The sequence below is a fragment of the Tachysurus vachellii genome, chromosome 5, assembly GCF_030014155.1.
Source record: "Tachysurus vachellii isolate PV-2020 chromosome 5, HZAU_Pvac_v1, whole genome shotgun sequence".
Classification (NCBI taxonomy): domain Eukaryota; kingdom Metazoa; phylum Chordata; class Actinopteri; order Siluriformes; family Bagridae; genus Tachysurus; species Tachysurus vachellii.
In genome coordinates this window covers 28,945,352-28,971,162 of record NC_083464.1, presented here as the reverse complement: position 1 = coordinate 28,971,162, position 25,811 = coordinate 28,945,352, and the positions used below count along the sequence as shown (strand labels likewise).

At 43.7% G+C, this 25,811-nt stretch overlaps 2 protein-coding genes across 2 annotated transcripts in view; one reads left to right on the top strand and one right to left on the bottom strand.

Moving 5' to 3' along the window:
- Positions 1-211: 211 nt before the first annotated feature.
- The window catches only part of cdkal1 (CDK5 regulatory subunit associated protein 1-like 1), a 198,514-nt gene continuing 172,914 nt past the window's right edge, over positions 212-25,811 (bottom strand). The window contains exons 13-15 of the mRNA XM_060871015.1: positions 16,223-16,306; positions 9,414-9,578; positions 212-828 (exon numbers count right to left, since the gene is read on the bottom strand). Coding sequence (XP_060726998.1) covers positions 664-828; positions 9,414-9,578; positions 16,223-16,306 — 414 coding nt within the window. The 3' untranslated portion in view covers positions 212-663. The remainder of the gene's footprint in view (positions 829-9,413; positions 9,579-16,222; positions 16,307-25,811) is intronic.
- On the top strand, positions 16,749-17,705 carry LOC132845358 (octapeptide-repeat protein T2-like). The gene is given in 1 exon segment (XM_060869313.1): positions 16,749-17,705. A coding segment is annotated over 1 exon segment (957 nt).

Genomic DNA, 25,811 nt, shown 5'->3' with positions numbered 1-25,811 from the left:
TTGTTGTTGCATCATTCCAGAGCAATTCACGAGATCACGGAAATATTTAAATCTATCCGTAAACATAACAGAGCCGTCACCTAAACTGATCCGACTCAATCAGGTTAACTGGATTATGAGATTATGAGAAATGCACCAGTGTAAAAACAACTAAACAAAAAAAACGCACAAGTTACATTTCACTAAAATGAACATTCCAGAAGGCAGAGACGAGAGTGTGGAGTTTGGTTTAATAAGGTTGATGGAGACAAAAAAAAAAAACACTTCAGATGAAGAGGAAAAAAAATTAAAATAAAAATACACGTTGACTTTAAAAGCAAAAGAAAATAAATAAAATAAAAACCAAAACAGACATGAATGGTGTTTTCAGGATGTCCTTGTAGCTTCATTTCTAAAATGTGTGCCTTCTACGAAGAAGAAAAAAAAAGCTTCTGCTAATTGAATGGAGTTGAAAAAGGTTCAGAATCCTTTCTGTGTCAAAGGAGAACTTAACAATACACACTAAAATCCTTTGGTTCGTCCTCTGTTATTTCAGCACGCTCAAAAGCTCATGAAGCACATGGCCACGGTTTGAACTCGACTCTCAGACGCTCAGCAGACACGCGGTGTTTGGCAGACCGAGTCGTTCACGCGCTCGCTACGCAAAATACGCCAGGCTGCGTTTCAGTGAAGTTTCTCAAAGATGAAAAGCACTAGAGCAGCCAGCAGAGCCAGTCCTACTGAGAGCAGCGTGACACTTTGACCATCCAGGTTCCTCCAGCAGCCAGTCAGAGCTGCTGAGGGCATCAGGGACGCAGGGATGCTGCTCCGACTCGCAGCTTTCAGACGCTGTGAAAGACAAAAATACAAAGAAATCAGAAGAAAAGAAGGAGAATGTACATCTAAGCTTTACCTTGAACACTCGCGTGCATGAGGGGATTAACTAAGCCTTCATCATCATCATCATCATCATCATCATTACCAAAGGAATGCATTTATCATGATATAAATCAACACTTGCATTCTACGTTTTACATTCTAATAACCAGAAAACACAACACCGGCTTTATTTCCTTACATAATTCAGAACATCATCATCATCATCATCATCATCATCATCTGTAAACTTAATGTTTTCTTAGCAGGTTTTTTTCTTTCGGTTAAAAAAAACCAGACAAAACAACACAAACGTGTGTCTAATGTTAATCAGGTCTCACTGATTTTATTTTTATATTGATGACTTATGAAAGCAAGAGTCTAGTCAAGAGATGGGTTGGTGGAAGGGGGTGGGGCTTCCCGGTGGTTTCGGCTGAGAGGTCAAACGATTCCAGACTGACAGGTTGACCGGGTCGTGTGGTGTTTTATTGGAGAGATAAGAGACTGGTTATGTTTTGAGTGAAATCTCAGTAGAGGGTTGCCAGGTCTGGCAATATAAAGTAAAATCTAATCAGAAAATGGGTCAGTGGACATGGTGTTATTGGACTGTTGCTGCTCTTGAGTGGACAGTGTGTGTGTGTGTGTGTGTGTGTGTGAGGGTGTGAGTGAGGGTGTGTATGCTGGGTATCGCTGCCAGGGTTCCATCCTAATCTCTGGTTTGTTTCTGAGTTTTATTTCTGCTTCCAATCTAATAATATGGACTGGGACAGAACCGTCAGTGGGTCCATGGGATCAAGCCCAGAAATCCAGTTTGACCCCGAGACCAAGATAAAAAGAACATTTGTCAGATCTTGATATCTTCACCAGCTTGTCCAACACACTGCTCTCGGTTTAGATGAGGTACAATCCATCACCTGCCCCTGACATAAACGACCCGTGGCTTTTGTGAGGCCAGATAAAGCGTCGGGACTCTGATCTCCTTTAATGCGTTAAGTCATTAAAGTCTCGTTTAAAACGAACAGCGTAATGGAGAGGCATCTCCTCGCAGGACGGCCACGACACGACCCCATAATACTTTCATTTATAGTGTGGGAAAAGGAGGGGTCCGTCTCCATCAGCATTACTGACAGAGGATCAATCTGAATGTTTCACCCACACTGGGGCAGCAGGTGGAGATCTGCAGCAGGAGCTTGCTGAGCTGATGGTCACTGCATATCTGCACTGGAACAAGGTCAGGAGCCAGAGACAAAGTCAAGGTGGACTTCTGACGCCCTGACCGTCTGGTGGACATTAAATACAGTTATTAGAAGATAACACAGAGACGTTTAAACCAACCTTTAAAGGTCTCAGAAGGTCTCATTTGTCAATTGGCCGAAGGAAGCGTGTCTGAAGGGAAGGTCTCCGATATCTAAATCCATCTGATCCGCTCTTAAAAATCTATCTATCTATCTATCTATCTATCTATCTATCTATCTATCTATCTATCTATCTATCTATCTATCTGTCTCGTGCCACTCTGCCTCGTTTTCATCTCTCTCTCTCTCTCTACTCTGCCTCGTTTTCATCTCTCTCTCTCTCTCTCTCTCTCTCTCTCTCTCTCCACTCTGCCTCGTTTTCATCTCTCTCTCGCTCTCTCTCTCTCTCCACTCTGCCTCGTTTTCATCTCTCTCTCTGTCTCTCTCTCCACTCTGCCTCGTTTTCATCTCTCTCTCTCCACTCTGCCTCGTTTTCATCTCTCTCTCTCTGTCTCTCTCTCCACTCTGCTTCGTTTTCATCTCTCTCTCTCTCTCTCTCTCTCTCTCTCTCTCTCCACTCTGCCTCGTTTTCATCTCTCTCTCTCTGTCTCTCTCTCCACTCTGCTTCGTTTTCATCTCTCTCTCTCTCTCTCTCTCTCTCTCTCTCTCTCTCTGTCTCTCTCTCTCTCCACTCTGCCTCGTTTTCATCTCTCTCTCTGTCTCTCTCTCCACTCTGCCTCGTTTTCATCTCTCTCTAATTCTTCTCCTTCCACCCATAGACGCTCTTGGCTACAAAGTCTTTTTTTTCTAAGACACTTTCAAGCCTGCTGAGACCCTCCAGGTCTGCTGGAATTGATACGACGGTAGAATTGATGAAAGAGAGGGGAAGGACATGGGAGGGAGGAAGAAAGTAAAAAAAAAAAAAAAAGAACAAAATGAAGAAGATGAATTAGAAATCAATTTCTCGCTACAACAAAATGGACATGACACAAGGCCAATAATGTGGCTAAACATTCCACATCTTCCACGTCCTGGTCCACCACACGGTCCTGCACGCATTATTGATCCAGTTGATGAGACCGAGTTGAAGCCATTGTCTTGTATCTTATCTTCAAGGCCAACCACAGGTGTCCCCAGTCTTCCTCTCAATGCTGCATGATTCTACACTTTTTGGTGATGATATCATCATCATCATCATCATCATCATCATCATCATCATCACTGAGTGCAGGAAGCTTTTTTGTCCTCAGGCTCTTCAACACAGCAGCATCACGATCCACAGGGTCTTACACGCACTTGTAGAGAAGAGCGGAAAAAAAAAACTATTGATCAGCGAGAAGTCCATGTTTCTGCATGACAAAACAGACTCGTCTGGTCAGGGGGCAGGAGTGCAGCGGGGCAGGAGAGCAGGAGGGCAATTCCCACTTCAGTAATAGTATAATGGAGCAGCAGGGGAGCTGATAAAGAGGAATTATACATCTCACCGCTTTCCTTCCAGCAGTAAGGCTGTAGAACACTGTCTGCTTCACAGGAGAGCACCGAGTAACCTGCAGAGTTCATTAAAGTCACCGACGGATATTTGTTTTATTTACTGCAGCCGTTAGACGGCCGCTATCTCCGTTCAGACGCATCACTGAACACTAGAGCAGGAAGTAATTCCAGAACAACTTCATCGCGAAAAGCTCAGAATTACTTGGAGAACTTTACAAATGAGGTTTGTTTTGGATTCTGTTGTTTTTTTTTTCTCTCCCTTCTCGTTACTTCATGTTACTAGCTAGCCGCTAATGATACACTCCGTTCAGTTTTACCCCCAAATGATTAATAAATGATGAAAAAATAAGCGGAGGAAAATCAGCTTGATGTTTTAAGAGTGAAAAACTGAAAGACGAATGAAGTGGATGCTCACAGACTCTGATGGGACTGCAGCTGGAGGGGAATCATAAATCACACTGACCTACAACCTGAAGCCTAACTACAAATTCAGTGCAGGTCATCGGTGAGTTCCAGCAGTGACTACACAAGGCTGCGCTACAGGACAAACCTGAACAGTACAGTAGAACTGCCCCACAACCTGAGGACAAAAATCAGACCAAAGAGCTGCTGAAGAGCCTACTGAGAACCAAGAGGTTAGGGCATCTCTCTCTCTTTCATCTCTCTCTCTCTCTGTCTCTCTCTCTCAGTCTCTCTCTCTCTCTGTCTCTCTCTCTCGCTCTGTCTCTCTCTCTCTCTCTCATTGATTAGTGTGAGTAGGAGTGACAGTTAGGCGGATATTTGTGTCCAGACGGCTTATTGATCCATGTCTGTATCACAAAGCAACAACACTACAGCACGCACACACACACAACGCCTCACAGAGTCGTGTCTCTGCGCTGCAGGTCAACAGAGATCAAGGACACGAACGACATCATCGTCCCACTGATCCTACTCCTGATCGTCAGCCAATCAGAAGCCAGAATGAAGTAATCAGAGAAGCCAAAGCAAACTGCTGTGAGACATGACGAGGATGAACTCTCAGGAGGAAAAGTCACAGGAGTCTCCAAAGAGACAGAGAGAGGAGAGAGAGAGACAGAGAGAGAGAGAGAGAGAGAGAGAGAGAGACAGAGAGAGAGAGAGAGAGAGAGACAGAGAGAGACAGAGAGAGAGAGAGAGAGAGAGAGAGACAGATTGGGGCACAGTGTGAGCAAGTGAAAAAGAGTAAGACAGAGTGAGACAGTCCAGTTAAAGAAGGACAAACACACAGACAGAGACAGACAGACAGAAGGGAGAGAGGGACAGAATGGAGTCTATAGCAGGAGAAACAGAAAGACAAAGATAGAAGTGTAACCTGTATAACGGCTGTAAATAATTTATGCACACTTTCAATATACAGTACATCACAACGTCTAAGATACAACAAACACACACACACACACACACACACCCTCCCTTTGTTTATTAAAGAATGACTTTGACTTTTTATCCGTTTATAGTTACAGCTTCTGACGTGGAGCGTACTGAACAAGTTCCTATAAACACTCAGTCCCCCAGAATCCTCTCTTTATTCTCTCGCTCCGCACTAATAAGAACAAAAAGAAAGAGTCTAAACTCGTCTGTTCTGAAGATTTCGGAAAGCTTCAAGTCGTGGCTTCACTGAGCCTGGAGACTCCTTCCTTACACAAAAGGGTTACTATAGAAACAATAGGTGACCAATAAGAATCCAGAAGCCACCAGCAGCAGTTTGGCATAAAAGAGAAATTAATAAAAACGACAGAGATCCAGGAAAAAGAGGATGAGAGATATCGTTTATCTACAACACGCTTAGAAACAGACTCTTTTCCCTGTCAGATAACGCAACCTCAAAGCAACACACTGTAAGAGTTGCATCGCGCGCATGTGTGTGTGTGTGTTGGTGGTGTTATATTTTTGGGAAGCTGGTGACATGGTATTAGATGTAAATGCAGGCGAGCGCTAATACTGAGCGCTGGAAGCTCCCCTGCGGCGCAGATTAGTCTTGTTGCAGATTGTGTGTGTGTGTGTGTGTGTGTGCCTGAGCGAGAGGGACACGACGTCAATGATGCAAAGGAATTGAAATACATCTGTATATAAACACACACACACACAAACACGTGCACAAACACAGGTGTAATTAAGCTCTCCCATGTTCCAGGCATAAGAACAGCAGTAAAGAACAACATTTTCAGTGTGTGTGCTGAGCCTTAATAACACACCACACACACTGTTGTGTCGTGGGCTAAGAACTGTGTGCGGGCAAGTCGAGTCAGCTGCTGAAAAGCCTTAGGAACGTATGAGAGCGCAGGTGCACACACACACACACACACACACACACACACACCCCCACACACACAAACAGACAGACAGAGACACACACACACACAAACAGACAGACAGAGACACATACACACACACACACAGACAGAGACACATGCACACACACACACACATACACACAAACAGACAGACAGAGACACATACACACACACACAGACAGACAGACAGAGACACATACACACACACACACACACACACACAGACAGACAGAGACACATACACACACACACACACACACACACACAGACAGACAGAGACACATGCACACACACACACACAGACAGACAGACAGAGACACATACACACACACACAGACAGACAGACAGACACACATACACACACACACACACACACACACACACAGACAGACAGACAGACAGAGACACATGCACACACACAGACAGACAGAGACACATGCACACACACACACACACACAAACAGACAGACACATACACACACACACAGACAGAGACACATGCACACACACACACACACACACACACACACACACACACACAAACAGACAGACATACATTGACACACACACACAGACAGACAGACAGAGACACACACACACAGACAGAGACACATGCACACACACACACACAGACAGAGACACATATACACACACAGACAGACAGACAAACAGACACACACACATTTAGCAACAGGGTTCTCTCTCTCTCTCTCTCTCTCTCTCTCTCTCTCTCTCTGAATAGATGTGATTATTCGAGGTTGTATTCACTCTCTCGGTGTCAGGAAGTTCAGTACAGGCCACAAACACACTAATGAGCTTCTGCCTCTTTATACAAAGAGAAAAATGGAGAAAAAAAAGGAAGGCGGAAGGAACTGGGCACGACCTGTTCAGTGATGCTAATATAGAGATCAGGTTCAGGAAATAATGGATCTCTCTCTCTCTCTCTCGCTCTCTCTCTCTCCATATCTTCCCGATGCTTACTGTCTGTCTGTCTGCCTGCCTGTCTGGAAAGGGCACATGTTGAAAACACTTCATATTTTATTTATTTATTTATTTATTTATTTATTTATTTATTTATTTATTGATCTGAGTGACAGACTTGTCACTAACATTTCCTGCATTGAATCAGATGGAGTGCTGCAGACTGATGGACGTCTCTCTACAGGCTTATTAAAAACATCTCCTTAATTCGTTACGTATAATTTGCATGGAAACAAGGGAAAATAAATAAATGCGACAAAACGCCGCGATCTTCAGGGAGAGCCAATTAGTCCTCGCTGACCCGCTGATTAACATGCAATTAACACCTCTAATTAAGCGTGAGCGGGAATAAATACATTAATAAATAAACAAACCCATGTGCTGGGGGAAAGTAAACGGTGACACCTGGGGTCATGAAACGAGAGGGGAGGGGGGAAATCAGTACACACACACACACACACACACAGAGGAACGCATCGCTCTGCGGTTTGCTTAAACGCTTCACAAACACGGCTCAGGTTTCATGTGTTTACACCTGAAACCTGCCGCAGAACCTCACACAGGCTCCTGATGGACCCCCAGACTCTCAGACTGAAGGTCATGTCTCTGAGCTCATTGCTCTGTCAGCGACCACCTGCTACACAACGCTTTAAAAGAAGCTTTTATTTTCTAACTTCGGTACTTTTGCAATTTCTTGACATCTCTCATTACATTAGCATCAAATAACAGCTTTAGCATACGGGCAATAAAACGGACTAATGAATCTTTCTAGTCGCTGTAAACTATCAAACTGATTCATTAATGTTGACGATTCATATGATTCCCGTTACGATTGATAGAGTAATCAGCTTATAATTCAGAAACATAACAGACTTGTGGAATTCATAAAGACTCATAATTCATAAAGGGTTCATAAAGTGATTCATGCGATTCATAGACTCATGAATATAACCTAGACCATGTATTTAGACTAAATCATATGATTCAAAGTTATGTGAAGCATCACTAATCAAATGGTTCATAGACTCGTGATTCATAAAGGAGTGTAATTTAAATTATTCATAAAGCCTTGTGACTGATAAAAGACTCAGATTCAGAAGATTCAGAAGACTCACGATTCACAGGCTTCTCTCATTCATACTATTCATGTCCTGATATATAAAGTCGTTTTTTTTTTCAGATAATTAAATAAATCATAAATCTAAGAGTTGACTGATAAAGATTCATAGAATTATGACTCAAATATAATTCATGAGTCGTGATTCATAAAGATTTGTTTCGCAAACTGTGCTTTCGGTGACTGATTCGTTGTTATGTGCATGGAGTCATGCTAACTGGTGGCTACTGGCTTCCACTTACTTTTAGCCACTTTAGCATTCATTTAAATATAAGTGACTGTTTATAACAAAAAGAAAACATTAGGCCAAACTCCTCATCAGTATTTTGTGAGTGTGTTGTAGGTGTAATGTGTGTGTGTGTGTGTGTGTGTGTGAGTGAGACAGGATCACATGAGTGATTTGGGAATTACATGGCTGGCTTAACTGGCACTATTTTTCATTCCGATGGCTTATCTATAGCTTGTGTGTTATTTTTCGGGGAGGATGAGGGACAGACAGACAGACAGAGACACAAACACACACACACACACACACACAGGGGACATTGAAATGATGCACCAGAATGTGATACACATTTTAATTTCACACTTCATCAGCTTTTATGGCCGGCCGTGTCAGAGAGAGACTCAGCATAGACGAGCAGCATCACTCAGGGAACAGCGCTAATTTCTCCACCTCGCGCTAGCACCGCTTTAACAGCACCCTTCTTCCCTTCCTTTATTCCCTCAGAAGGGAAGAAGAGAATCTGCTCTGTGAGTGGACAGAGTGACAGACGAGTGGTGTTTACAGCTCTCAGTGTTCAGTCTGTTTAATTCAGCTCTAAACTCTCCTGACGCTAAACCTCCGGACCTCAGTCTCTAACGGTAACTGTTTAATAAAAGGTCCAGGTCTAAACCCTAATCATAACTTTATCCCAATCCTTAATCCTCAGGTTTAATCCTAAATCCTCAGAAACTATTGTCCTGAATAGACCGACAAGTAGAGACAACTGCTGACTGGTTAAAATTTGGTGTTGGTTTGCATTGAGTTAAACTTTTATTCTTCTATTCAGAACAACTGACTGCTGGAAAAATTACACCATCATCATCATCATCAGCATCATCGAAGAACCAGCCCTGTCTCAAGCAGTACCCTATTCTTCTCTTTGAAATGTGATATGAGCAATAGAGCGAGGGAGGAGTGTTGTGGTTTTATGGAGAGAGTAATGGAGTGTAAAAGACGAGCTCTAGTGAGATCTAGTTCACTAGTTAGGCAACTACAACCCACGGAGGAGTGGCCCTGTGTGTGTGTATATGTGTGTGTGTGTGTGTGTGAGACATAGAGAGAGAGAGAGAGAGAGAGAGAGAGAGAGAGAGAGAGAGAGAGAGAGAGAGAGAGAGAGAGAGAGATAACGAGAGAACAGCTTACGACACACTGACCTGACCGAGGCCGGATATCTCTCCTTTCTCCAGCGGCCGGCTGATGGATGGCGTGATGACCGTGGACTCCTCCACTGGACGACCTCGCAGGAAGTGTTTCCCTGCCTCAAAGATGTCTACTTTAATCATCTTCCCTTTAAACTCCAGCTTTTTGGGAACCAGAACCTGTAGAAGAAAAAAGATTAAATCAGAATCCATTACCCAAAAACACCCGTCTCGAGACTTTATGGCCCTCTATCTATCCGTCCATCCATACATCCATCCATCCATCCATCCAGACTATCAACAGTGTCCATCCAGATTCTAATCTCTTCTCACATCCATCTATCGTCTGCTCTTCCAACCAATCTCTCTATATCATCAGCCTTCCATCTCCTGATGCAGATTATGAACAGAATGAACACGTCAACACATCTGTCCAACTTTCTGTATAGATAACGATACCTCTGGTCATCTACCCATTCATCCATCCCACCCAAATCCATCTATCTATACATCCCACATCCATCCATCCACCTATTCCACCCACCCAATCTGACTATCCATCCATCACACCGATCTATCCATCCGACCAAATGGTCCATATCCATGAGACACATAAGAAAACACACTTATAGGTGTGTGTGTGTGTGTGTGTGCTTGTAACAGTGTTAAATTCAGTGCTCTCAGCGTAACTAAAGGGAAAAACCTTCAACTCTGTCTCTCAGTGAGTCTTTATCTATTCAGCGCTTCGGGCTCCACACATTCTTCCACATCTCCAGCGTGTCCAGCAGAACTAAAGCGTTATCGATCTCCTCACGCCCAGAGTGATACGAGCCGAGCTCAATCGATGCTGTTCAATGAAAGCAGGACAGCCTTATTCAAACCCGTACACTCGCCTCTTTATCTGCTCTACATCCACATTCTACTTCCCAACCTCAAAGACACGCGTTAAAGCCACGCAGCAAACACTTTATTTTATGCCTTTATGGTCAAAGACTTTCTAATCTGAAGGAATTTAGCTCTTATTCAGGAGATTTCTGAAGGAAGACAAGAAAGCTTTTAATAAACCGCCACAAACATTCAAGACGTGAGTTTGGGTACACAAACTCTGTGTGTGTGCGTGTGTGTCACATCGTAATATACACCTGTAACATCTACAAACATCTCTGTCCTGCAGATGTGACAGAAAACCTTCACACAGCACTGACACACAAGACTCCTGGTCCTGTTCTGGTCAGATTCACACAGTTCCAGACTTTAACCAGTCACGTGACGACTCCATTCAGTGCAGACTGGATTGTTTCTCCAGATAAAGACAGGGATGAAGGGAAGGCCGTGCGGCTCGGCGGGTCACCGAGGTCACGCCATCGATCGCTCCATTATAGGAGCTAACAAAAGCCCATCTCGAAAGCCATCGATTGGAGGGAAGGCGTTTAATCTGAGACGCCAGCTGTCACGTTTGCTTTGTCATTTGTTTTTGTTTTTTTTTCTTCCTTCTCTCCCTCTCTTCTCAGACTTGATCGCACGAGTCAAAGCTACTCGGCTCTCCTGGGCCTCTGGGACGTGACTGACCATGAAGAAGATGGAGAAAGGTTTCTCAGGAGCAGGAATTTCTTTGTAAACCTCTACAGAAGGTACAAGAGCAGACGCCGCTTGTTTCCTACAGTTTATGTGGATTTTCTTGGGTTTGATCCAAATGGCAAGTTAATTCAGGCAGAAATGAGACAGGATCCAGTTAAGGGTTAAAGTTCTTGCTCCTTACATGTGGCTCTGCTCGGACCCTCCGGGGTTAGGGGTCGTACACCAGAGCAGAGCCTCGGCTGGGTTTCTTCTGCTCTAACATGATGTGACGCTTTGTTGTCTTATTCATTCAGGAGACAATAAAGAGAGACTGCTGAAGGAGAGACGGTGTGTAGCTGCTAGAACACAACTGACTACAGGAGCTGACTCACATCACACACATTCCACAGCATTAAGTGGAACAAGAAAAGGAGAAAAAGTACGAGAAAAGAAAGAGGAATAAAACAGTGGAGGACGTGCAGCAAGAGGGAAATAATCAACTCCACACTCCTAACTGTGACACTGTTACACAACACACACAGATACACACACACAGATATAGACACACGCACACAGACACAGACACACAGATACACACACACACACAGACATACACAGATACAGACACACGCACACACATACAGACACACGCACACACAGACACAGATACAGACACACACAGATACAGACACACGCACACACAGGAACACGCAGATACAGACACACAGATACAGACACACAGATACAGACAGATAAAAACACACAGATACAGACACACACACACAGATACAGACACACGCACACACACACAGATACAGACACACACACACAGATACAGGCACACAGATACAGACACACGCACACACACAGATACAAACACACAGATACAGACACACACACACAGATACAGACACACGCACACACACACAGATACAGACACACACACACAGATACAGACACACAGATACAGACACACGCACACACACAGATACAAACACACAGATACAGACAGATAAAAACACACAGATACAGACAGATACAAACACACAGATACAGACACACACACACACAGATACAGACACACAGATACAGACACACGCACACACACAGATACAGACAGATACAAACACACAGATACAGACACACACACACAGATACAGACACACACACAGATACAGACACACGCACACACAGATACAGACAGATACAAACACACAGATACAGACACACAGATACAGTCACACACACACAGATACAGACACACAGATACAGACACACACACACACAGATACAGACACACGCACACAGATACAGACACACAGATACAGACACACAGATACAGACACACGCACACAGATACAGACACACAGATACAGACACACGCACACACAGATACAGACACACGCACACACAGACACACACAGATACAGACACACAGATACAGACACACACAGATACAGACACACGCACACACACACAGATACAGACACACAGATACAGACACACGCACACACAGATACAGACACACGCACACACAGACACACACAGATACAGACACACAGATACAGACACACACAGATACAGACACACGCACACACACACAGATACAGACACACGCACACACAGACACACACAGGTACAGACACACACACACAGATACAGACACACGCGCACACACAGATACAGACACACGCACACACAGATACAGACACACGCACACACAGACACACACACAGATACAGACACACACAGATACAGACACACACAGATACAGACACACGCACACACACACAGATACAGACACACACAGATACAGACACACGCGCACACACATATAGACACACGCGCACACAGACACACACAGATACAGACACACAGACACACACAGATACAGACACACACAGATATAAACACACACACCGATACAAACACACAGATACAAACACACAGATACAAACACACAAATACAGACACACACAGATACAGACAGATACAAACAGACAGATACAAACACACAGATATAGACACACACACAGATACAGACACACACAGATACAGACACACGCACACACACAGATACAGACACACGCACACACACACACAGATACAGACACACACACAGATACAGACACACGCACACACACACAGATACAGACACACACACACAGATACAGACACACAGATACAGACACACGCACACACAGACACAGATACAGACACACACAGATACAGACACACACAGATACAGACACACACAGATACAGACACACGCACACACAGGAACACGCAGATACAGACACACAGATACAGACAGATAAAAACACACAGATACAGACACACACACACAGATACAGACACACGCACACACACACAGATACAGACACACACACACAGATACAGGCACACAGATACAGACACACGCACACACACAGATACAAACACACAGATACAGACAGATAAAAACACACAGATACAGACAGATACAAACACACAGATACAGACACACACACACAGATACAGACACACAGATACAGACACACGCACACACACAGATACAGACAGATACAAACACACAGATACAGACACACACACACAGATACAGACACACACACACAGATACAGACACACGCACACACAGATACAGACAGATACAAACACACAGATACAGACACACAGATACAGTCACACACACACAGATACAGACACACAGATACAGACACACACACACACACAGATACAGACACACGCACACAGATACAGACACACAGATACAGACACACAGATACAGACACACGCACACAGATACAGACACACAGATACAGACACACGCACACACAGATACAGACACACGCACACACAGACACACACAGATACAGACACACAGATACAGACACACACAGATACAGACACACGCACACACACACAGATACAGACACACGCACACACAGACACACACAGGTACAGACACACACACACAGATACAGACACACGCGCACACACAGATACAGACACACGCACACACAGATACAGACACACGCACACACAGACACACACACAGATACAGACACACACAGATACAGACACACACAGATACAGACACACGCACACACACACAGATACAGACACACACAGATACAGACACACGCGCACACACATATAGACACACGCGCACACAGACACACACAGATACAGACACACAGACACACACAGATACAGACACACACAGATATAAACACACACACCGATACAAACACACAGATACAAACACACAGATACAAACACACAAATACAGACACACACAGATACAGACAGATACAAACAGACAGATACAAACACACAGATATAGACACACACACAGATACAGACACACGCACACACACACAGATACAGACACACGCACACACACACAGATACAGACACACACACAGATACAGACACACGCACACACACACAGATACAGACACACACACACAGATACAGACACACACACACAGATACAGACACACACAGATACAGACACACGCACACACACACAGATACAGACACACACACAGATACAGACACACACAGATACAGACACACACAGATACAGACACACACAGATACAGACACACACAGATACAGACACACGCACACACACACAGATACAGACACACACAGATATAAACACACACACCGATACAAACACAGATACAAACACACAAATACAGACAGACACACACACACACATACAGACAGTGTGTTCCTGTATGTGTGTGTATGTGTGCGTGTGTGTGTGTGAGAGAGAGAGAGAGAGAGAGAAAGATACGTTTTTAATCAAACACTTAGATTTGCTGAAAATAAATGACATCTAAAGCCACAAAATGTTCAAACGCTCGGTTAGCCTTGAGCCACATTCTCTTTATTATTTACCAAAAAAAAAAAAAGAAGAAGAAAAGATGAGAATAAAACCCGCTGCCCTGCTGCACATGGCTTCAAACGCAGCCTTGTAAAAACTCCCTTTCAGACATCTTCAAATAAATCCATTTAGCCGTGTGTTAGCAGTCACGTTTGAAGTTTGAAGTGGTGTTTAAAAGGAAGCGATCAGCGATGCCTTCCTGCTCTCGCGTCCCCGGGCTACGAGCTTGTGTAAAGCCTCTCTCTTTCTCTCGCTATCAGTTAAAAGAAAGATGATTTAACACATGAATGTAATGTACACACGCTTACACACACCCTACACCGCCCACAGCAGTGTGGGGAGATCAGACAGGTGTGTGTGTGATTGTGTGTGTGTGTGTGTGTGTGTGTGTGTGACTCCCTGACTTTACCTGTCTGTGCTCTTGGCTTCAGAGCGACTGAAGTTCAGATCTCGTGACTGTTTCTTTTCCTTCGAGTCATAAAGAGATTAATTTATTGTGTTTCTACTGGACTGTAATGGAAGCTGTAATGTTCTTAATGGGGTTTGATTTAGGGGGCTTTTTACACCTGGTCACTTCATGCGTTTTCTGTGATCCGATAGCTATCCGAGGGTAAAAAGACCAGGTCTAAATGCCCTCTGAAACGTTTTCAAGATGGATATAAATCCGATCGCTCAAACCGCTTCAGGAGGAGGTCTGGGACACGTTTCAGATGAAACTGGACAGGTGTAAATGCATGTGGTTGTTCAAGCCACATACGTCAGCGCTATACTCCTCCCAAACGGAAGTACGTCACTCGCAGGTGACTCACGAGTCGTGCATCGCGCCAGAAACAAACAGTAAATGCTGTTTTTTGTAGCATAACCGTCGTAACAAGTTTTTCCGTCTTCTTTTTGATCGCGTTCTGAAAAGCGCATACACCAAAGCGTGTTCTGTTTCAATTACCCCGGAAATGAGGTAAAATATATTAGCATTTTGGGCGGGAGCAGAAAGATCGGATCGATATAGCATTTATGTGGCCTGATGTAAATGGAACAGTTTTAACAAATCAGATAGCTATCGGATCAGAGACAACACATGAAGTGACCGGGTGTAAAAAGGCCCTTAGAGTTTTGGGGATCAGATCTTATTGATCTACGCATCATGGCCCCATTGGATATCGGAAGAACTGAACAGTATCCAGAGAATTCAGTGTAAGCCTTTAGGAATTTGACGGAAACCGTTATTTCAGATTTAAAGTCCAGTATGTAGATATTCTGTGGAACAGACGATCAGAGCGTCTCGTCCTCCGCCGCTCGCTGCTGTTTTAATTGTTTTAATGTTTATCATCATCCTTTAAAAAATAAAAAATAAACGGGAATAGATTCTTACCTGTTCGTAGAATCTGTTGTGTGCGACGTAGTACTGAGTGTCGAAGGACTCCTCGGTGACTAACACACTCTGCCTCTGTCCCACCTGCACCGGGAAGAACAGACATAATGCTGGAGAACAAACTGATGAATTTACGGCTCAACTGAATAAATAAGAATAAAGCGCTTGTCTGTAAGTGTACTGTAGACTTAAAGCGTAGGGATGAAAAACAAAACAAAAAACGAGCACTTTTGGTAATGGGAATATGGGAGACTCTAAAGAATATGAGGAATACAGGGAGTATGTGGGAAACGAGGAATATGGAAAGTTGCAAATATGTGGGGAGAAAAAAAAAAAAACACTGCTGATGGAGGAAATACGGGAAATATTACTAGGACTAGAAAGAAATAAGAAGAATATAAGGGAATTGGGGGACTGCCGGGATTATGGAAGGGTAAAGAACACAAGAAGATGGAGGGGGGAATACGGTGAATGTGGGGAAATGAGAATTAGGGAATACTGGGAATATTGGGATTATGTGGAAAATATGCAAAAGGCGGAAATAAATCTGGGGAGAAAGAGAGAGAGAGAGAGAGAGAGAGAGAGAGAGAGAGAGAGAGAGAGAGAGAGAGAGAGAGAGAGAGAGAGAGAGAGAGAGAGAAGGAGAGACAGAGACAAAGAAAGAAAGAGAGAATGAAAGAGAAAGAAAGACAGAGAGCAAGAGATTGAGAGAGAGAGACAAACAGAGAGAGATAAAGAAAGAGACAGGGAGGCAGAGAGAGAGAGAGAGAGAGAGAGAGAGAGAGAGAGAGGGCAGGGGGTGGGGGGCGGAGAGAGAGAGACAGAGAGAGAGAGAGAGAGAGAGAGACAGAGAGAGAGAGAGAGAGACAGAGAGAGAGAGAGAGACAGAGAGAGAGAGAGAGAGAGAGAGACAGAGAGAGAGAGAGAGAGAGAGACAGAGAGAGAGAGAGAGAGACAGAGAGAGAGAGAGAGAGAGAGAGAGAGAGAGAGAGAGAGAGAGAGAGAGAGAGAGAGAGAGAGAGAGAGAGGGCAGGGGGTGGGGAGCAGAGAGAGAGAGAGAGAGAGAGAGAGAGAGAGAGAGAGAGAGAGACAGAGAGAGAGAGAGAGACAGGACAGGGGGTGGGGGGCAGAGAGAGAGAGAGACAGAGAGAGAGAGAGAGAGATAGAGAGAGAGACAGAGAGAGAGAGACAGGACAGGGGGTGGGGGGCAGAGAGAGAGAGAGACAGAGAGAGAGAGAGAGAGAGAGAGAGAGAGAGAGAGAGAGAGACAGAGAGAGAGAGAGAGAGAGATAGAGATAGAGATAGAGAGAGAGAGAGAGACAGAGAGAGAGAGAGAGACAGGACAGGGGGTGGGGGGCAGAGAGAGAGAGAGACAGAGAGAGAGAGAGAGAGAGAGAGAGAGAGAGAGAGAGAGAGAGAGAGAGAGAGAGAGAGAGAGAGAGAGAGAGAGAGAGAGAGAGAGTCTCACATTAAGATGTGTTAATTTAAAAATAAGCTGATAGGAGAAACATGTCCAGACTGAAATGTCGCTCTGATTATTCGTATTAGTGATGAAGGGAACAAAAGTTAAAGGAAGAATAAAAAGCACACAGGAACTGAAAGGTGAGTCTGAAAGCGTCACTCAAAGTGTTTCTCATGCAATCAAAACATTATGTCCTCACTGACGAGCCAATTAACAGTGGCAGTTACACGCAAGGCAAAATGGGTTGGCATGGCAACCAAATTTGGTATTGTTAGTGGTCCATTAGTTTTCAGTGTGTGTGTGTGTGTGTGTGTGTGTGTGTGTGTGTGTGTGTGTGTGTGTGTGTGTGTGTGTTACAGTGCTTTACTGAGCCACAAAGGCAAATCTGTTGTGCCGTGGAAAAGAAAATATGGTTAAAAAAAAAAAAAAATCCACCGAATATCTAATTATTGAATCATTTCAAGGTGAAACTGGATAAAGAAATAAAAATTCTGTCTTTTCTACCTTCATCTCATAGATTTCCTTTTCATATATATATATATATAAAAAAAAAAATGTCCACCAATCGTGATCTGGAGATCCAGAGGCATCAGCTGAGCACAGGGAGGAACATGGAGAACAGTGAGTGTGTTGTGGATATGAGGGAGATGTACAGGATTGGGAGAACAGGGAATACGGAGAAGGGGCATAAAGAATACAGGAAGAAAGGGAAGTGAGGAATGTGGGCAAAAAGGAGGAGAAATATGATGATGTCATAAATAGGAAACATGGATGATATAGGAAATAAAGGGAAATAAATACTGGGAATATGGGGGAGGACTGTGGGATATTGGGAATACTGGGAAACTGAAGATTATGAGGAATAAGAAGAAAATGAAAAAGAAATTAGATATTGAGAATGTGGTGGAAATGAAGAGGAAGGAGAAAAAGATGAAAATGAGACAACTGAAGATAAAAGGAAAACAGGGAATACACTGGCTATTGGGAATGTGAACAACGGTACATATGGGAAATACTGCGAAATGATGGAATTTTGGGAATACTGGAAAATTGAACAGGGTGCATATGGGGGAAAGACTGGAGCGTATATGGAATATGTGCTCTATCTGAAACAGTTGGAAACACAGGGAACATGGGACACAGCATTGTCCCAGCATTGTGAACATGGGACACAGCATTGTCCCAGCATTGTGAACATGGGACACAGCATTGTCCCAGCATTGTGAACATGGGACACAGCATTGTCCCAGCATTGTGAACATGGGACACAGCATTGTCCCAGCATTGTGAACATGGGACACAGCATTGTCCCAGCATTGTGAACATGGGACACAGCATTGTCCCAGCATTGTGAACATGGGACACAGCATTGTGAACATGGGACACAGCATTGTCCCAGCATTGTGAACATGGGACACAGCATTGTCCCAGCATTGTGAACATGGGACACAGCATTGTCCCAGCATTGTGAACATGGGGACCACAGCAATGTCCCAGCATTGTGACATGGGACACAGCATTGTCCCAGCTTTGTGCACATCGGACACAGCATTGTCCCAGCATTGTGAACATGGGACACAGCATTGTCCCAGCATTGTGAACATGGGACACAGCATTGTCCCAGCATTGTGAACATGGGACACAGCATTGTCCCAGCATTGTGAACATGGGACACAGCATTGTCCCAGCATTGTGAACATGGGACACAGCATTGTCCAGCATTGTGAACATGGGACACAGCATTGTCCCAGCATTGTGAACATGGGACACACATTGTCCCAGCATTGTGAACATGGGACACAGCACTGTCCCAGCATTGTGAACATGGGACACAGCATTGTGAACATGGGACACAGCATTGTCCCAGCATTGTGAACATGGGACACAGCATTGTCCCAGCATTGTGAACATGGGACACAGCATTGTCCCAGCATTGTGAACATGGGACACAGCATTGTCCCAGCATTGTGAACATGGGACACAGCATTGTCCCAGCATTGTGAACATGGGACACAGCATTGTCCCAGCATTGTGAACATGGGACACAGCATTGTCCCAGCATTGTGAACATGGGACACAGCATTGTCCCAGCATTGTGAACATGGGACACAGCATTGTCCCAGCATTGTGAACATGGGACACAGCATTGTCCCAGCATTGTGAACATGGGACACAGCATTGTCCCAGCATTGTGAACATGGGACACAGCATTGTCCCAGCATTGTGAACATGGGACACAGCATTGTCCCAGCATTGTGAACATGGGACAATGCTGTGTGTAACTGTGGATTTTGTAAAAAATAAAGTTTTGAGATCATTATGCCGTCGTGTGTCGGATGGTAAATCTGAAACTCTAAGGTTCGGAATTCCTGAAGTAGGTGTGTGATGAAAGGAGCAGCAGGCGCTGTAAAGACGTCAACCTGCCGCAGTTTGGTTTATGACAAGTTTGGCTTTGAAGACATCAGAAAGGGAAACAGATGAAACACACTGCGGCTGCAGGGCACCCGTCTTTTTTACGCTCGGGTCTCACCCCATGAACGGACGACACATCGGTACCACGAACGGATCACGGGATCAGAGCTTCAGAGACACAGCCTGAGCCACTGAAGACGCAACAACTCTGGAGAGTGATAAACACACACCAAACACACACCAAACACACACCTGGGCTTCAGACTTCATGTAGCTTTTTGGACAAAGGAAACGTCGCAATTACGACAGCAAGTGCACTAAATAACGCTTTCTAAACCCTCAGCTAGGCAAGTTGTCAGCAATTACCACTAATGCACTGCAAATACAATTGGAGTTGCGTGAACACTTGAATTTCAAATGAGGTGTGTGTCAGTTACACTGTGTGTGTGTGTGTGTGTGTGTGTGTGTTCTCTCTGAATGGTGCCAAATGAAATGTAATATAAATCCTTTCACTGCTAAAGAAACATCAAGTTAACAGACTATATGAAAGAGTTTGGATAAAAATTGACATGACGTTAGCCCCGCCCACTTTACACACACACATTCTGACCAAACGGGTGTCAAATCAAAGCTTCTAATATACGACGCACACACACTTCTGCTGTATTTTTTTATTCTCAGGGTAAACTTTGAAAAACAGAGACAGAGAGACAGAGACATTGAGAAAGAGAGAGAGAGAGAGAGAGAGAGAGAGAGAGAGAGAGAGAGAGAGAGAGATAGATGTAGGAGGGCTGAGAAAGAAGGAGACAGAAAGAGAAAAGTAGACAAATAACTATAAAAGAGAAACATGTAAGAGACAGATGGAGAGACAGAGCACAAGACAAAGAGAGACACACACAAACACATGGAGCCAGACAGGGTGAGAGACTGAGAGAAAGTGAGAGACATAAACAGAGACACTTCACAGAACGAATGGGGAAGTGGCAGAGAGAGAGACAGAGACAGAGACAGAGACAGACAGACAAGGAGAGTGAGACAGACAAAGAGGCAGAGGTCCGGCTCTAACAGTGTGTAATTAGCATAACAAAAGAGAGGCAGCACTCGAGTCCCTCGCCACTGGGCACCTCATCTCATTACTAGCAGCTGAATAACAATTACCCAGCCCTGTGTGTGTGTGTGTGTGTGTGTGTGTGTGTGTGAGAGTGTGTGTGTGTGAGAGTGTGTGTGTGTGAGAGAGAGAGTATAAAAGAGGGCCTCTGGCACAGCAATAACGCCTATTCGTTTCGAGTATCACTGTCTAATAGTGCACTTGGGAAAAACACACATGCTGGTTTTACTAGCATTTTGAGGACCTTCCACTAATGGAATAAAAGGAAAAACCTCATCTAAACATCACCTTAACAAAACCTCTCATCAACTTTTACTTTACCTAGTTTATTTTGATTTTTTTAGTGGAAAGAAAATTATGTTTTTTGAGGACCAGCTGATTATGAGCACCTTTAGGTTACCTTTTGGTCCTCATAAGATGTTAAATACACATACAGACATACACACTTGTTTGGGAAATTTATTTTCATTACTCTGTAACATGGAGAGAGCATGAAACAGATGGTACATGGACAAGGAACACAAGTTCTCTGTACACACATTTCCTACATGAGAACATGTTCCTCCTGAGAACTGTTATATCCTCTCTGTTTTTCTGTCTGTCTGACCCTCAACAACACTTCGCTGGCTGAACCGCCTTCCACACTCGCTACCTGCTTCCTCACACTCTTCATCCCTTGCTTTTTTTATTCTGTTGTTTCCCAGGTGCTCGCTAACAAATACTGCAGCACTGACACATTTACAGTGTTTATAGGAACAACAATGCTGCTGAATTCTGCATTCTGATTGGTCAGAAGGTGTTGATTACGCTTCTGACATTCGATGCTGCTGCAGATCACACGTTTTTACGTTCATTAAACTTTTATGGGTGGAGTCTCCAGAGGGATTGGTTGCCGTGAGGATACAATATCGATCTTGTGAAAATATTTTCACAACACGTACGTATTTCTGAGATTCTGTGATATTCCTAATAGCGTTTCGATAACAATTAAACTGATTGGTAGCTGCTGATTTTCTGTTAAAAAATAAAAGAAAGCGTAAAATGTATCGTGTGTGTTAACGTTAAACGTAACAACAAATTGAGGGGAAATACAAAGCGTTCTTTACCTCATGAAAAAAAATTATCTTTGGAAGCTGCTGCTGTAAAACAACTTTATTGGGAAATAATCAATTATATGTGTCAATAACTACCCTCCTTCAACCCATATTTGATTCGCAGGTTTTTCGTTTTCGTCCCAAATGCGTTTTCACCCCCAAGTGCCTTGCTGCCACACAAAGGCTTGTTACGGGTCACACTAAAGACATGCAAATCAGTGTCCTAAATATGCCTCTGAATATTCATCCACTACCCTCCCTCCTCCCCCCAGGCCTTCTTGCTTGAACTTGTTCAACTTGTTTTGCATAATTAATTTCATATCTCCTGTTTGGACAGAGAAATTGAATCCGTCAAACATGGAAAGGAAATGAGGATGGTGTGGACGGAGAGAAAGCAGAACGAGAGCAGATAAGGGTGCGAGACGTCGTTAGGCTCTATATACACTACATCATGGCAAGGACTGGTTGCCATGGTTACAAACCAACGTTATTTCCAGGTGCAGAACCGATCTCTAAATATATGTATTATTTAATTAGGAATTTAAATATATTAGGACAAAAAAAAAAAACAACTATAAAAGTCTCAAGCAAATTGGAGAAACTGGCATTTCTACAGCTGTTGTTTTTAAGATCGTTTACTCGTTATTCTCTTGAAACAGCGAGTGGTTTGAAGATGCAGTCATGAGTCTGGATATAAAGCTGGTTTGTTTGGCATGCCGTTTGACCCCTAGTGACCACAGGTGTGAGCTAATAAGAGGTCACAGTTCAGCATTCTTACTCCAGTGTGTTGGATGGGGCAGGTACAGGGCCAGACAGGGGCAGGGGTTACAGACCAGGGCAGCAGAAACCTGAGCTGAAAGTGACACATGGCTAATTTGGCTGAATTGAGCTTCTATAGCTTTAACTCTGACTGCTACAAAGCACAGAAACTGAAGACCCCTTCCATAACAGTCAAATAAAGATGTCTCCTTATAATTTCATTAATATAATTTCATGTTTATGTGGAGCTTCTGCAGTCTCTATAGAAACAATCGAAAGAACCAGCTATATAGAAACCTTGTGATTTGTAGCTGCACTACTGCAGGCCTGCTGTTACAGGAAATTAAATCAACACCTTCTGACCAATCGGTGACCAGAACTACGTGATAGTGTGGTGGAGCACACCTGAGAGCTGCTCCATCCATAATGCATCATGTGTGTTTTCTGTGATTGTGTCAGGAAAACTTAGCGCGTCGCCACCACTCGGTGGGGAGGTTTGACAGGAACAGAGTGGATATGAGGATAGACGCAGCAGCTGCCTTGCAATCACAAGATAAGGCCTTCCTCTATTCTGGGGCTCTCTTTTAGATATTAAACGCCACTCACAGAGCATCAGAACAACAGACAACACATGACCGATCTGGATCTGAAATTATTCAAATATTAGTATGCAATCAACAAATGCTAAAGTATTAGAACAGTCGGTCATTGATACCATGGTTATGATGGATCAATATTAAGGATCTGGCTCAGAGGAGCTAGATTATTCTCTAAAGCTGATTATTCTCCTATAACATTAGATAAGAAAACAAGATAAGAAAAGAAAGAATTAACCAAAATAGTGATTTTGCCCATTAATAACATTTAACCCCAAATAACTACAGCCAAGCCTGCCATCAAGCCAAGTGTTATATAAATATGGAAATGCTTCCTAACCCTATGGGCTTGAAGAGCTGATCTGATTTTTAAGCTTGGAAATAAAGGCATGTTAGCAGTTTTTATCTAACTGATGTAGTCCAATCTATGAGGCTTCCTAAGGTACTTCCTCAAGAAATCCTGGGTTTAAAAACAATCAAATCAGATCTATTCCAGGATGGACTGCGACCATAAAACAAATGTGATGTAAGTGAACTCGAGGATATTTTCCCCCTGCTGTGATATGAGAGCATATGACAGCGATGTCCTACATTTTCTGCTGACACCATCAGACCACATCAGGAGCAAAGGAACACTAAATAAAGAGTCGGAAACCATCAAAGTCGAAGACTGAAGTAAGAAGCAAAAGGGACAGATGCAGAAATGATGGGCTTCTGCACAGCAGAGACTCGCCTGATAAAAGGATTAAGCACTTCAGAGCTTGCTTCAGGGAACCCAAGACATTTATTGGGGTGGGGGGTGGGGGGCGGCGGTGAAAGGATGGAGAGAAAGTGTATTCCTGTGCTTTTCCTTTTCTGAGCTGATCTTCTCTCTCACCTCCTTCACCGCACTATCAGGCGCCCATGGGGTAAATTCCCCCTCGTATTAAAAAGAGCCCTTTCTAGAGGAATAATCACAATCTCTTTGCCTCTATCCAACGCCTAATGCACTAGTCATCTGCCCCGGACTAACGTAAGCAGATTATCTTTGCAACGGCAAAGCTGTCGTCTAAACTCGTTAATTTAATCCCCTAATCCGCCGATAATTGGCGAGTCTGCGACTGACATTTTGCTGTACGTTTGATATCAAAGAATATAAAAAGGACAGTCCTGATGGCTTGGTGAATCCGACCCAGGCTCTAAGACAGAAGACAGGCTCGAGCATTAGAGCCGACTGCTAACAGTGGGGACGCTAACGTCCGCCGACCCCAAGGTCATAAAACTCTCCTTTGTCCTTTTGTTTTTCTCTTTTTATTAGGTATGAATGTGGCCCAGAGACACAGCCATTCAAAGCTGACAATTAGCCATTTGATCCCTGTTTCTCCTGCGATGGGCCTTTGCAGGAAAACTTTGCCGGTGTGTTTGTAGACGTGGCCTGCAGGGCACGGATTTTCAATGCTGGCTTTTCTTCTTGACGGAGCTGAGCATAAGATGATTTGAGTACGTCCGTTTAAATGTTCGCGTCTCTCTGATTGAAAACTAGGGTTGGGTATCAAAAGAAATTTTCCGGTTCCGATTCCGATTCCATAATAAAGGAAATGTGAAAAATAATGCACAATACTTAAGCAATTCCATTTGTGTTTATTAATCTTTAATATTAATCTTTAAATATTTTAAACAGAGCATTTCAATTCATATCAATTTAAATTGCATCAAATTTAACATCCAGAATTACAACTTAGCAAAACAGTTAGCAATTTTTATGAAGAAACATTAACATGTCTGCTTTCTCTGGGAGAAGACGAGACCTTTCCTGGCTTCATTGTTGTAGCTTTGGAAATGAATCCACACTTTATACTTTTTTTTTTTTTTAGACATGTTTAACACAAAGCGTACCTCAGCACAGCAGCACGAGTGACTGATTTCTGTGGTAAGCTGCGTTAATTTGGTTGCGTGACTGTAAACAGTGTAAACAATGAATATTCATGAGGTAAGACATGGCTATTTAAAGTGACCGCTCCCAGCGCTTTGCCCGTCTGTTAAAAAACAGAACCGGTTCTGAATAAGAACCGGTTCTCGGTTCCCAACCCTATTTAAAACCCTGCACTTTTACAAAGCAGATAACTGGATTTAAAGGAGAAGACTCCAGAGTAGTCATAGAGGGTGGTGAGCGTTGTGT